The 14,808-nt window shown below is 40.2% G+C and overlaps 1 protein-coding gene across 1 annotated transcript in view; it reads right to left on the bottom strand.

Annotated features, from left to right (window-relative positions):
* Positions 1-3,135, bottom strand: part of UGCG (UDP-glucose ceramide glucosyltransferase) — a 37,271-nt gene extending 34,136 nt beyond the window's left edge. Inside the window, exon 1 of the mRNA XM_052644787.1 lies at positions 2,977-3,135. Within this exon, the coding sequence (XP_052500747.1) occupies positions 2,977-3,074 (98 nt within the window). The 5' untranslated portion in view covers positions 3,075-3,135. The remainder of the gene's footprint in view (positions 1-2,976) is intronic.
* Between the last annotated feature and the right edge of the window lie 11,673 nt (positions 3,136-14,808).

Genomic DNA, 14,808 nt, shown 5'->3' with positions numbered 1-14,808 from the left:
CAGTTTATTATTAAATACAAAATAATTTAAAAAAATTCTGGAGTTGTCACAGTCTAAGAGTATAAACACTCTCAGATGGTTACTTGAAGTATTCAGCTACTTTACTAGCGTTAAATAAGTGTGACTTTTAGGTGGTGCAGTGGTAAAGAATCCGCCTGTCAATGCAGGAGATGCAAGAGACACGGGTTCGATCCCTGGGTCAGGAAGTTCCCCTCGAGTAGGAACTGGCAACCCACTCCAGTATTCTCATCTGGAAAATCCCATGGACAGAGGAGCCTGGTGGGCTATAGTCTGCAACTGTCACAAACAGCTGGACAGGACTGAGCATGCACAAACACACACACACATCACAGAGGGAAGGTGTTCCATCACAGTCCTATGTTGAAAGATGGCAACTTTCTTCAAATTGGGCTGTGAATTTAACAATTCCAATTTGAATACAAGATTACTTAGAGGTTCTAAAGTTCAAGTAAAAATGTATAAAAAGTCATAAAAATTTACAAAAGAATAAGGAGGGGCCTGCCTCTAAGTAACACTGTAATAAAGGTAATAATACTTCACTAAAACAGTGGATACTGGTACACTTTATAAGGGGTCAAGTGTTAAAAAGAAAAAAAAAAGAAAACTCAAAATACTAAAAGAGATATTATATAACAGTTAGGAGAAATGGAAAAGATAAAAAATTTTACCAGTTGGGGCAGGGGTGGGGAGGGCGGTGGGAAAGACAAGGCTATCTAAAACACAAAGGCACACACACACTTTTCTACATCTGAAATATATGTACAAAGTTGAAAGACAAAAAACAAGTTGGGAAAAAACTGCAGCATATCACAGAACAATCTTCCTATGAAAAGGCAATAGACTGCACAAGCAAAAGATTTATGAATATGAAATTTACAACTAGCTGTAACTGGCATTAAATAGATGAAAAACATTTGATGAAACCAATAATTAAAGGAATGAAAATAAAAAACAGAACAGTAAAAACCCTAATACTTAGTAAGGGGAAATGGGGACCATCATACAATGTTACCAGGACTATGAATAGATACAACATTTCTGTAGGATAATATGTATCCAAGTTTAAAATGTGTACCACTTCTGGTCCAATAATTCCTCTTTCAAAATGTAAACTTAGGAGATCATCTCTTAAAGATGGAAGCCATTCATCACAGTGTTGTTCGTAATGGTGACAAACTGAAAATAGCCTAAATGCCTACCAATAATAATAATGAACACATATTAGTGCCTCATAAACAAAAATGTCATGCATCTATTAAAAATGACGGAGAGATCATACATTTACTGACATGAAAAAATTACTCATGACATTTTACATGGAAGCTCCATGAGAGCAGGGGCCTTGGATATATTGTTCTTCAATCTTATTTCCAGCACTTAGAACAGTGCCTTGTACAAAAGAGCTTCCTAGAAAGTATTTATTAAATACATGAATTTTAAAGCTGGTTACAGAAAAATCATGGTATGGTCCCTTCCTCGTTCCTTCCTGACCTCCCTCTCTTCCTTTCCCTCCCCCTACAGAAATATAATTGGAAGGATAGTACAAAAGGTTGACAGGCAATGGAGTTTTGGTGTGTGTGTTTAACTTTCTTCTTTCTTCTTCTCTGTAGTCTAATTCCCTATACAGTAAGCCTGTTTTATTTCTATGATCAGATAAAGAAACAAAATTGCTTTTTAATAACTCATATATTTAAAATGAACTCCAGAATGTTCACTGCCTACAGCTCACAAACTCCAAAACCTAAAAACAGTATCCAAGAAGCATTTTTCCTTCATCTTCAAAGAAATACCATCATGCCTTTACAATGTATCAGTAGCATCTTTCTCCACTACCAGGAAATGCTACACTACACTAATAAAATGCAGCATTTCTAAAAGGAAGTACACTTTTTCTGCAGTGAAAAGGGAAAGAAAAACTGTAAGTAATTTCTTAAAGTCTTCTCTCTACTAACATATACCCTATTCTAAATGGTGGTAAAGATAACTATGCACAATCTTTTTTTTTTTCCAGCTAAAAGTCTAATGAATCCAAGAGTAATGGGCTGTGTCAATTCTTTCATTTCCTTACAAAGACTTTTTCCATTTTAAAGACAGTCAAACAATTAAAATATCAAAAGTAGTTACACACCCTATGTCATACTCATCCCATTACCCGATTTTATTTCATAGTCTTTATCACTATCTGAAATAACCTTATTCGGATTTTAATTATGTCTCTCCCTTCTGGAATGTAAGCTCTATGAGGACAGGAATTCTGTCGTGCTTGATACTGTGTCTTCAGTGAATGGTATCTAATGAAAAGGTATGTGCCTGGGGGGCGGGGCGGACCCAATCTAAAGAAGACAAAATATAAGGAATTGGGGGGTGGGGGGTAGCCACACTGAAATGTACAAGCTGACATGACTTAAGGTTACAACACCAGTTCAGAGGTTTGGTGGACGTTTTTCAAGATGGACAGGTGCTTCACATCTAAGGACAGAAAGCTTATCCAGGAAGAAGAAAATCCACAGGGAGGTCTCCAGGTGGCTGCGTGCAGCTCCCAGAAGAGTGGAAATGATCATCATCATAATAGAAACGTGGCCCAGGTCGAGAGAGGGGGAAAAAACCCCACAATACACCATACATCTTGGCCCAGATGAAAAACCACACGAATCCATAGCACAATCAAACCAAGCAAGCAACCCTCCGCCCTACACAGAAAAAGAGTACAGTCTCTTTCCCCTGGCTGTGAAGTCGCCTGCCGCCCAGCCACCCCCTCACTGGTCACTTCTCTCTTCCAATGAACCCCCCGGCCCAGCTGATCCAAGGCTAGAGAGACTGGGAGGAAGAGTCTGAAAATTGGCTGTCTCCACCCCCATCCGAGCCCAATCTCCTCCAAAGCGAAATCCCTCCTACCCTCGCCTGTCCCCGAGGCCTGGACCCCGCCGCGGGCTCCTCCAGCTGCCCCTCACTCACGTGTAGATGATGGCCATGAAATGCATCAGCCACAGCACCAAGAAGAGGACGAACCCGAAGACGGCCATTCCCTCCAGGGCCAGGTCCAGCAGCGCCATCCCCCGGCCCGGCCCGATCCGGCCGCCGCAGCGGACAGCGCTCCCGCAGGAGGAGGACTGGGTGGGCGCCCGGCGCGGGGGCGCAGAAGAGGAGAGAAAGGTGGGGAGAGGAAGGGGCGGAGGGGGTGGGGGCGGAAGGGGCGGGCAGGGCCTGCGCGCCCCCGCCCGCGCGCTCTCCCGCGCGCGCGGGCCCGGGCGCGCTCGCGGATGCCGGCGCTGCGGTGGCCGGGCTCAGTGGTCGGGTCGGCCGTGGCCCCGCGCTCCTGCGCGCCTCTCCACCCCTTCGCGGCCGCCTGCCGGACCCCCGCGCGCCTGCGCCGCCGCCCCGCCGCCTTCCCGCAGCCTTGGCGCCGGGCTCCGGGCAGCGCAGCTCCGCGCCTTGCTCCGCCGTCGCAGCTCCGCGCACTAACCGAAACCGCCCGCTGGCGCCCCGACTCCCCGGCGCACCCCGCCCCGCCCCGGCCCTCCGAAACCGCGGTCCCGCCCTCCGAGGGGCGGTGCGCGCCGCTCCTCTCCGCCCACCCTGCCGCCCTCGCGCTGGTGGCGTCACTGTCGAGAGCGCGCCCCTGGGAGGGTTAGTCTGGGTGTTCCTCTCCAGCCTCCGGCCGCCGCCCACCTCTCGACCGGCGAATGCGACCCGGGCAGCCGCCTCTGTCGGCGGAGCGCGACCCTGTGTCCAGCTCGGAGGACACTTTCCCTTTGTCCGGCTCTGGTGTGCCAGGGCGTCCTAGGAAAAGGCCCGGGGTTCCAGGCAGCCCCGAGTTGTCGCGCAGTGCCGCTTCCAAAGCTGTGTCCGCAGTCTCTGCGCCGGGCATTGCCCGGAGCGGCCCCGACCTTCCAAGGCACGTTCCTGGGCGTCCGGATCTGTCCCATTGCCTTTCTCCCTTGCTACTTTCAGTGCTGTCGAGCCTTGGATCACAACGTACCGAGAGTGAAGTCTTCTGCTTCACAGATCTCTAAGCACCTTAGAAGCAGCATGTAACATACAAGAAATTCTCAAACTCTGGATGTAAAGGATTAGCTGATTCTGAAGTCCTCTACGACTCCTGCCCAATATGATAGCCATAGGGGCTATTGCGCGCTTGAAATGTGGATAGTAGGAACTAAATGAGTTGTGTTACGAATGTAAGTCATACACCTAATATGAAGTGATACACTTGTTATCATTAATTTTATATTGGTTACAGATTTTAAGAATATTTTTGATACATTGAGTTAATTTATTAAAATTGTTTCGCTGTCTTTGCTGCTGTTTTTTAAATTCTGCTAGCTACTAGAAATTTTAAGTTACCCAGGAGGATAGCACTCTAAAATGGAAAGATATGGCATTTTGGATAGTAAGGTAACCTAGTGTTTATCTTAATTTTAAATCAGTCCAGGGAGATGTTTTAATCTAGTACTAAACGTTTCTGTTTCTTTAGCCTAGATGAGTTTATATAGATTCTTCATTGTTTTATGTTTAGACAGTGTTTATTATTTCAAATGATTTCCTTTTACATAATCCATGACTCCCTAGAGAGATTTCAGAATAGATTTCAATTTTGGAAAGAAGTTGTTTATCATTGATATTTATATAGTTGATATTGATCGAATGAACTACCTCAATCTACAATTAAATGATAAACTACAATCAGAAAGGGGCTTCCCAGGTGGCTCAGTTAGAAAGAATCCACTTGCATGCAGAACACAGGGGTTACCCTGTGTCAGAAAGATCTCCTGGAAAAGGAAATGGCAACCTACTCCAGTATTCTTACCTGGAAAACCTCATGGACAGAGGATTTTGGCAGGCTACAATCCATGGGATAGAAAAGATGTATAGACTTAGCGATTGAGTGTACGCACAACTTTAGAAGAGTTTGAATTAACGTCTATGTTGAGAACCAATCCTGGATTTGCTGTATCCTTTGTTTTACCTGGGTAAAGTCAGTAAGAAAGAACAAGACTTAGAAACCAGACTTCATTTTTGAGAGTTACTGGTTGATAAAGTTATAGCCGGATAGTGTACTAGCATGGAAATAACACTACAAGTGAAAATTTTAAAATGTCACTATTTTAGTTAATTCTGACTTAAAAAGAAACATTTGAATACATTTTAACATTTCTGAAATGGAAATGGATCTCACAGTCAATGGCATTTTACAATTAATTGGCATTTTTTTCTTAGTTGTACGTAAAATAATGCTGCATCTTACCATTAATGTACTGTTAAGATATGATGAACTACATCAATTGGTCAGTTTAAGCATTTTGTGTTATTCTGCATTTATCTAAATTGTTTTTGGAACCTTACAATGAAGGATTTTAAAATCAATGACATGGAAAATGAAGCCAAAGAAAAGTGAAAGAATCAAATATTCTTAAGAGTTAACAGAACGCCTCTAATTGGATATAACTAGTAGATAGAAGATTTGCTGTGTTGTACTTTAGCTTATTTAAATTTAGTCTGTCCAAGCCTGGTTGATGATTTTAAAGGAGTAGTGTTAGAATGTGTAATCCTAAGGTTATATAGGTTTCCCAGGTGGTGCTAGTGGTAAAGAACCCACCTGCCAACGCAGGAGACATGAGACCCGTGTTCAGTCCCTAAGTGGGGAAGACCCTCTGGAGAAGGGCATGGCAACCCACTCCAGTATTCTTGCCTTGAGAATTCCAGGGACAGAGGAACCTGGCTGGCTACAGTCAATGGGGTCACAAAGAGTTGGACAAAAATGAGTGACTAACACTTTTATTTCACTTTCAACATTCTTTATATATGGTAAAAGTATAAATTTCTTCCATGTAGCATAGCAGCATAGAAGTTTAGTAAAAACCCTGTCCACTGATCTTACTTTTGGCAGTTTACATTGTTTTGGTTGCTTGTCTAAAGGGCTCTCCTGTCTCTTTGAACACCAATTCTACCAAGTTCAGGGCCTCTGATTTTTTTCAGTGGCAATTTAGTAGCATTAGTGATTTAAATATGTACATTTTTAAGGAGCAGTGTTTTTAGAGATAAACAAAACCCAAATTTGACTGTCATTGAATGGCCATGGATAGTTTAGTTTTAAAACCTTAACAAGAAAAGGATTTAAAATGTCTAGTTCAACCACGTAGTTGGAACACATTTTTGGTTTGAACCAAATCCAGACCAAAATAACTGTAGCTGATTCCAACTGAAATGAAATTATATTGGTTCTAGTTCTATGTCCCAGAAAAGACAAGAACAGAGGCTGGGAGAACATAGGTACTGAAGTTAACTTATGAAACAAACTTCGGCAAGTTGATTGTTACACTGTGCCCCAAATGCCTATATTTAAAAGTGCATTTACATTTTTAAAAGTTGTAACATTTTCAATAATCAGGATTCTTAATTTGGATTGTGTCTAAGAAAAAATTCATATTTACTGAGATTTCCAAAATAAAAATCATATTTAAAATATGACACAAAAGCTCTGCCTACAGAAAAAGACTAAAAGATAGTGCATCAGACAATCAGTTATAACTACTTGTCTTTGAGAAATGAAATGCATTGATTTTTTAAAATCTACCTTTTTATATTGTTGACTTTCTATATTGAGCATTATTATTTCCACAGAGAAAAATTACCATTTTGTATCTTATAAATGAGTTAATCAATGATGAAAAAATCACATAAAATTTGAAAATTTTTAAAATAAAAATTATGACTGATACAATCACGTTGGAAGATAGTTTGACATTTACTTGCAAAAGTAAACATACTCTTAACCATACAATCCAGCAATCACACTCCTTGTTGTTTAATCAAATGAACTGAAAACATATTCATACAAAAACCTGCACACAGATGTTCATAGCAGCTTTATTCCTAATTGCCAAAACTTCTCAGGTAAAGAACCCACCTGCCAATGCAGGAGACATAAGAGATGTGGGTTTGATCTCTGGGTTGGGAAAATCCCCTGGAGAAGAGCATGGCAACCCACTCAAGTATTCTTGCCTGGAGAATCCCATTGACAGAGGAGCCTGGTGGGCTACAGTCCATAGGGTTGCAAAGAACTGGACATGACTGAGGTGACTTAGCACAAATGCATGCACACCAAAAGTTGGAAGCAACCAAGATGTCCATCTGTAGATGAATGGATAAATCTAATGTCTGGTCCATCCATATAGTGGAATATTTTTACATGCTAAGAAGAAATTAATTATCAAGTCATGAAAATACATGGAGAAATTTAAATGCATTTTATTAAGTATAATAAAATAAGCCAGTCTTAAAAGGCTACATACTGTAGAATTGCAACTATATAACATTCTGGAAAAAGCAAAATTATGGAGACAGTAAAAATGTCAGTGATTGCCAGAAGGGAGTGAGTCGGGTGGCGGGGGGGTTCCCCCTTCCTGCAACAGAGGCAGGTCACAGAGGATTTTTATGGCAGTGAAACTATTTTGTATAATGGTAGATACATGTATTACACATTTGTAAAAAAAACCATAGAATGTACAACACCAAGAGTGAACCCTAATGTAAACCATGGACTTTGGGTGACTGTGATGTGTCAGTATAGGTTCATCAGCTACAACAAATACACCAGTCTGGGGCAAGGTGTTGACAGTGGGGAACTGTGCATGTGTTGGGCAGGAAGTAAAAGGGAACTCTGTATTTTCTGCTCAGTTTTACTGTGTACCTAAAACTGCTTTTAAAAATAAAGTCTATTTTAAAAAAAATTAGTGAGTGCTACACACAGACACACACACAAAAGTATTGGAAACATTCCAGGTGTCTGAATTCATGAAATAAACTAGTTTGTCATCACATCCCAGGGCTTCCCATCTTCTAGGCAGTCAAATATTTGTTGAACAAGTAAAGTAGTTTATTTAAATGGATCTGCATTGAGAGAAATCACTAGAAATGTTGCTCAACTTTCTCCTTTGTTTGCAAATGCTTTAAACATTTTTTTTTTCCTTTGTGGAAAAGAAATACATATCAACTGCCCATGCTTTTTCTTCAGATTGCAAAGTTAGAGCACAGAATTAGAGTGAGAGTAACTACATATTAGTTCACCTAATCGCAATCTGAAGACCTGCCCCAAAGCCCATGCTCTACTTGGCAGAGTCAACAGCATCATTTTTATGTCAATATTGGACATTCAATATTGAACAACAGGGGTCCACTTAGACACAGATTTCTTTTTTCAGTAAATACTACTATAGTGCTACATGATCTGATGTTGTTTGAATGTGGTTAATGTGTTATTTTTAAAAGTTGGGTTTACTGTAAATCTTCAGCCGTATAAAAAAAAAAAACTTCTTTAAAAAGTAAAAAGTGATCCTCCAAAAATTGGGTAAATTTGAAGTTTCAAAAACAAAGTTAGAATCAATTGATTCTACAAATTTGTGGTGCTAATGCCCAAAGAAACAATTTAATTCTTGGCCTTCCCCCTATCCCCTAAGCCTGTTTGAAATTAGTAGAAAAAATGCCTTATCTACTTATCAGCTCAGGTGCTTAACCTACAGTCATTTTGTTACCCATTAAATGGTAACTTCAGAAAGGCCTTCACATCCTAAGATACTGTATCACTATGAATAGACTTCAAATGTACAAAGGTTCTAGGCAGATTGTCAGTTTAGGGCCTCATCTTGATAAACGACTGGTATAGTGTGTTTGTATGTTACAGGTGTGGTCCAGGGTAGAGCCAAGAGTTTACTAGAGTTCATTTCATTCTCAGCTGTTTTGCTAACTGGTACCCAAGTGACTAATTAAAATGTTAATTATACTCATTTCCTTTCAAATACCATACTTGATTTTGTTTTAATCCATAGTATGCTAAGTTGAAGCACCAATGTTCATTCCTGCTGTTGCTGCTGCTGCTGCTGCTGCTGCTGCTAAGTCACTTCAGTCGTGTCTGACTCTGTGTGACCCCTTTGACAAGGAAGCTAAATTCTAAAGATTTCCAAATGTATCCCATGTAAATATTAATTATTTTTTCAAAATGTTTTTAAATTTGCTTTTTTTAGATCGAGATTCATGACTCCATTAAATTATTTATTTAAATGTACAATGTCAAAAACCTTCACCTAGGCTTCATGTGTGTGCATCTGTGTGTGTATGTAAATCAACTTGGTAGATTTATTGGAGAATGAGAGAGAGACGGAGACTGAGGCTGAAATCGACTCCTCCCTTGGTATCAGTGGATGATTATTTCTAGGACCACCCCCAGACGCCAAAATCCACAAATGCTCAAGTCCCTTCTATAAAATGACATAATGTTTGCATATAACCAAAGCACTACAGGTATGTATTATATAAGCATATACTCTTGTATCAGAGAAGGCAATGGCACCCGACTCCAGTACTCTTGCCTGGAAAATCCCATGGATGGAGGAGCCTGGTAGGCTGCAGTCCATGGGGTTGCTAAGAGTCGGGCACGACTGAGCGACTTCACTTTCAGTTTTCACTTTCATGCATTGGAGAAGGAAATGGCAACCCACTCCAGTGTTCTTGCCTGGAGAATCCCAGGGACGGGGGAGCCTGGTGGGCTGCCGTCTATGGGGTCGCACAGAGTCGGACACGACCGAAGTGACTTAGCAGCAGCAGCGGCATACTCTTGTATGGGCTTCCCAGGTGGCTCAGTTGGTAAAGAATCTGACTGCAGTGCAAGAGATTCATTGACCAGAGGTTCAATCCTCTGGTCAGGAAGATCCTTTGGAGGAGGACATGCAACCCGCTCCTGTATTCTTGCCTGGAGAATCCCATGGACAGAGGAGCCTGGCAGGTTACACTCCATAGGGTTGCAAAGAGTCGGACATGACTGAAGGGGCTGAGTAGCAGCAGCATACTCTGTCTACTTTAAATCATCTGTTACTTATGCTACCTAATGCAGTGTAAGTTCAGTTCAGTTCAGTTCAGTTGCTCAGTCGTGTTCGACTCTTTGCGACCCCATGAATCGCAGCACGCCAGGCCTCCCTGTCCATCACCAACTCCCGGAGTTCACTCAGAGTTGCGTCCATCGAGTCAGTAAAATGCTCTGTAAATAGTGGCCAGAACATACAGCAAATTCATTTTGCTTTTTGAAACTTTCTGGAATTTTTTCCCAAATATCTTCTATTCTAGGTTTGAATTCCAGTTGGTTGAATCCATGAATTCAGAACCTATGGGTACGGAAGGCAACTGTATTTATTGAACACAAAAACATAAGTTATGTGCCAGGCAAATTTGAAAATATTAACTTGATTTTCACAAATGTCATGAAATTGGAAGCCAAAAAGATAAAGGTAACTACTGAGTGACATTTGCTAAGTGAGGGAGCTGGAGTTCGGACCCAAGTCTGTCAGACTTCAAAGCCAATGCTCTTTATATATATATTTTTTTAAGTGCAATATTAATTTAAACAAAGTATAGTAAATGATCAGTCCTCAAGTTTAGATAGCAAAGTATTGATAGATTTTGGTTTAACATTATTTAGTTTGCTAACCAATATTCTGTCACTTTCAACATCTGAGACCTGGGAAAGTGTATTAAGAATAGATCATATATTTCATGCTAAACTGCACTGGCACTTTAAACATCTTACTCTTTTACTACATCTTTTTCTTTGGTTAAGAGGAATTTCATAAGTACATTGTCATTTCAGAACAATTCATCTAAGAGAGTAAACAACAAGTAGATGAATTTAAAAGCTCAGGAAAAGGCCAATAAAACATGTTTCTTGTTTTATTATTTCATAGTATTAATGGCAATAGAACTTTAGTGTGAGTTTAACTTTTACTAAGGAATAAAGGCTGTCAAGATAACCTACATCTGTTGAGTTCAGAATCTCTACAAAAGACTTTGTTTGAGGATACAGTGAAGACTATTGGTTAAGCACATACATATGTACATTGTGAATGTCAAATTGGCTGGGTTTAAATTCCAGTTCTACCATTTACCAGCTACATGACCTGAGTTGTGAGGGCTGAAAGTAACATATACAAAATATTCAGAATGGTTGCAGGTGCATGTACATTTCATGGAAGTTTTATTATTATTCCTTAATAGAAACCATTCATTCATTCTAACTTCATCTAGATCACTAATTTTTTATTTTCTCAATTTCTTCCTTTATGATTTTTACCCATGAAAAGTAAAATTAACAACACTTAAAAGGATTTTCTTTTTAAAGCAAATTGGTCTCTCTGTAAGCAGAAGTATTCAACAACCCCCAATTTTTGCTTATTACACAAACCAGGATGTTCTAGAGATCTCATATTTTTCCTAACATTACTGACTTGGTCAATCAGAAACAAATGCAAATAGATAATTGTATAGAATAGGAATAATATTACATAGTAGAGAGCAAACAAAGGTACTTTTATTCCATGAGAAAAATAATTCTCAGGCCTTGAAATATTCTTACAGGCAAAGAACAAGATTTAAAAGGTATTTAGATACACATGGGGTCTTCTAACATGTATGAAATGATATTGAATAAGTGTTAATATTATTTTCACTAATAAATACCTTTAAAATAGTTAGAATAAAATGCATCAGGATATCAGGATTAACAGAAGGCAGTTTTCAGAGTCTAGTTTACATGACAATTTTTTTAAAGCTCTAAATTTTTTTTTTAAGTAACATTCTGTATGAATGAGACCAAATTAACATGAATTTGTGAAGAAGATGAGCCTTCCACTCATTTTGGTAATTTAATTGTTCAGAAATCATATCAGATTATTTTTAAGGTTTATTTCATTGTGGATATATTTGAAGTATTATCTCAAATACGAGAACCATGAAACAGTTCATTGTGCAATTCAAAGAAACAGAAACAACTTCTGGGGCTCCTATTATATTAAGCTCATCCCTAAATTCAATTACCCAGTTTAATTATTTTGAGATCATTTGGGCTTGGGAGACATTGTTAATGGTTATTCGCTATACAGTGGAAAATATTAAGCAAAATGATTTGAAAAATGTCAAACAAATGAATGGCTTTCCTTCCATTTATTCAGCTGCTGCTGCTGCTGCTAAGTCACTTCAGTCGTGTCCGACTCTGCGCGACCCCATAGGGTCCCACCAGGCTCCCCCGTCCCTGGGATTCTCCAGGCAAGAACACTGGAGTAGGTTGCCATTTCCTTCTCCAATGCATGAAAGTGAAAAGTGAAAGTGAAGTTGCTCAGTTGTGTCCGACTCTTCGTGACCCCATGGACTGTAGCCTACCAGGCTCCTCTGTCCATGGGATTTTCCAGGCAAGAGTACTGGAGTGGAGTGCCATTGCCTTCTCCGCCCATTTGTTCAGCAGCAAACATCAAAAGAAACTATGTTCCACTGAGTACCTTGTTCTCATGCTTTGGATACAAAGTTAAAAATGATACAATCCTTTTTTAAGGGGACTTTCACAGTTGGTTATGGAAGATAAACACAAGAACAGATCATGGTAATGCAATGTTACAAGTGTGGATAAGACGGACAAGCAGAATTGTGTGGGAGTTGGGAATAATTACTTTTATTTAGAAAAGCCTAGCAAGACTGCATGGAGAATTTCTGGGTCCTGAAGAAAGAGTAAGAAGAAAGCAGACTGTCTCATGTGGTTACTTTTTAAAATCTAGACAACTGAACAGCCTCTGGGAGGATGCTGGGAGTCAGTCAGAAAACAGTCCAAACGAACACAACTTGAAAAACAGTTCACCTTGGTTAACTGCTATGTTAATTGATATGTGATTGAAAATCCATTTATATTGAGGGTGACCATAGAAATGACTGTCCAAACTGGGACACTTTTGAGGAAGAAAACTATCAAGCTGGAAAAACTGGTGTAAACTGAGGCTGTCACAGGCACACTGGCCCCCTGGTCACACAGAAGGTCCAGCAAGGCTCAGCCGGGGCTCTGACTCCATTGTTGTTATTATTATTATTTTTTTCTCTTTTGAGATAGTCTTGGCTCTCCTCCTCTATGTGTCGCTTCGGTCTTCAAGCTGACTTCTCTCATGGTTGGAAGATGGCTGCTAACCTGTACCTCGTGGTTTTCCCTTCACCGGCAGGAAAAGAGAAATGTGTTAGTTATTCACAAAATCTGGCTCCCCCGCCCCCTGGCCCCAACCTCCCCACAATTGGAATACCCTTGATGCCACTTGTGTACTGGCTTATATCATGGCAAGGAAGACCAGAATGGTTAAATTAGGACCCACTGAAGCTGGCAGTAATGATAGTCACACTCAGACTGCGTGGCAGCTATGTAATGGGCGGGGAAAAGTAGAACTAGAGAACTAACCCTCATCCCCATTACCCTGAGTTTTCACAAAATAATGAGAAATTTCTAGGACGTTTTAAATATGAAAGATCCTAGTTAAACTCTTTCAGTTTTTTGTTTTTAATAACAACTTTTAAAATTTTTATTTATTTGGCTGCATTGAGTCTTAGTTTGGGCGTGCAAACTCTTATATGTGGCATGTGAACTCTGAGTTGCAGCATGTGGGATCTAGTTCCTGGATCAAACCCAGGCTCCCTGCATTGGGAGTGCAGAGTCTTGGCCACTGGACCACCAGAGAAAAAGTCCCTTAATAACAGTTTTATTGAGATACAGGCATACCATAAAATTCACTCTTAAAGTATTCGATTCAGTGACCTGATGTATATTCACAAAGTTGTACAACCATCACCACCTAACTTCAGAACATTTTCATTGCTGCAGAAAGAAACCTCATACCCATTAGCAGTCATTCGCCAGTTCCCCTTCCCCCTAGCTCATTGCAACCACTCATGGAATTTCTGTCTATAGATTTGCCTACACTGACATTTAATAAAAATGGAATTATGCAATATGTAGCCTTTGGTTACTACCTTCTTTCACAGTGTAATGTTTTCAAAGTTAATTCCTGTCATAGCATGTATCAGTACCTCATCACCTTTTTATAGCTGAATGATGTTCCATTGTATGAATATACTACATTTCGTTTACCTATTCTTCAGCTGAGTTGGACATAGTTTGTTTTTATTGTTTGATTAGTATTAAATATGCTGTCATGAATAGCCAGGTACAGATTTTTGTGTTTATTGTTGTTTAGTTGCTAAGTCATGTTCAGCTCTCTGCAACCGCATGAACTATATACCCCACCAGGCTCCTCTGTCCATGGGATTTCCCAGGCAAGAATACTAGAGTGGGTTGCTATTTCCTTCTCCAAGGGATCTTCCTGACCCAGAGATCAAACCCCTTATATTTTTATTTTTATATTTTATATTTTTATTTCTCCTTATATTTTTATTTCCCTTGGCTCTAAGTCTACAGGTACTGAGTTGAATGGGAACTTTAAGCTTTTGAGGAACTAGCAGAGTGTTTTCTGAAGTGGCTGCATCATTGTACAACCCCACCAGCACTCAGTGTGGGTTCCCATTTCACCACTCCCTCACCGTAACTAGGATATTCCAGCATCTTAGCCTGTGTGAAGGGTATCTCATTATGATTTTGATAGTATTTTCTTAATGGCTAATAATGTTGCCATGGTATGAATTAACTCGCCAAACTTCATGTGTTGAAATCCTAACTCCTAAAAGTGGGTGATATTATTAAGAAGTGGGGCTTTTGAGAGGTGAGTAGGTTGTGAGGTGGAGCTCTCATAAATGCAGTTAGTGCCTTTAAAAAATAGATCCTATAGGGATTTCTCTGGCTGTCCAATGGGTAAGATTCTGTGCTTCCAATGCAGGGGGTGTGGGTTCAATCCCAGGTTGAGGAACTAAGATCCCACATGCTGTGTGGCCTGTCCACAAAAAAAAGAAAAGAGAAAGAAAGAGAGCCCACAGCGCTCTCTA

The sequence above is a fragment of the Budorcas taxicolor genome, chromosome 8 (genome assembly GCF_023091745.1).
Source record: "Budorcas taxicolor isolate Tak-1 chromosome 8, Takin1.1, whole genome shotgun sequence".
NCBI classification, from domain to species: domain Eukaryota; kingdom Metazoa; phylum Chordata; class Mammalia; order Artiodactyla; family Bovidae; genus Budorcas; species Budorcas taxicolor.
Note: the sequence above shows the minus strand (reverse complement) of the source record. Positions and strands in the feature narration are given on the sequence as shown.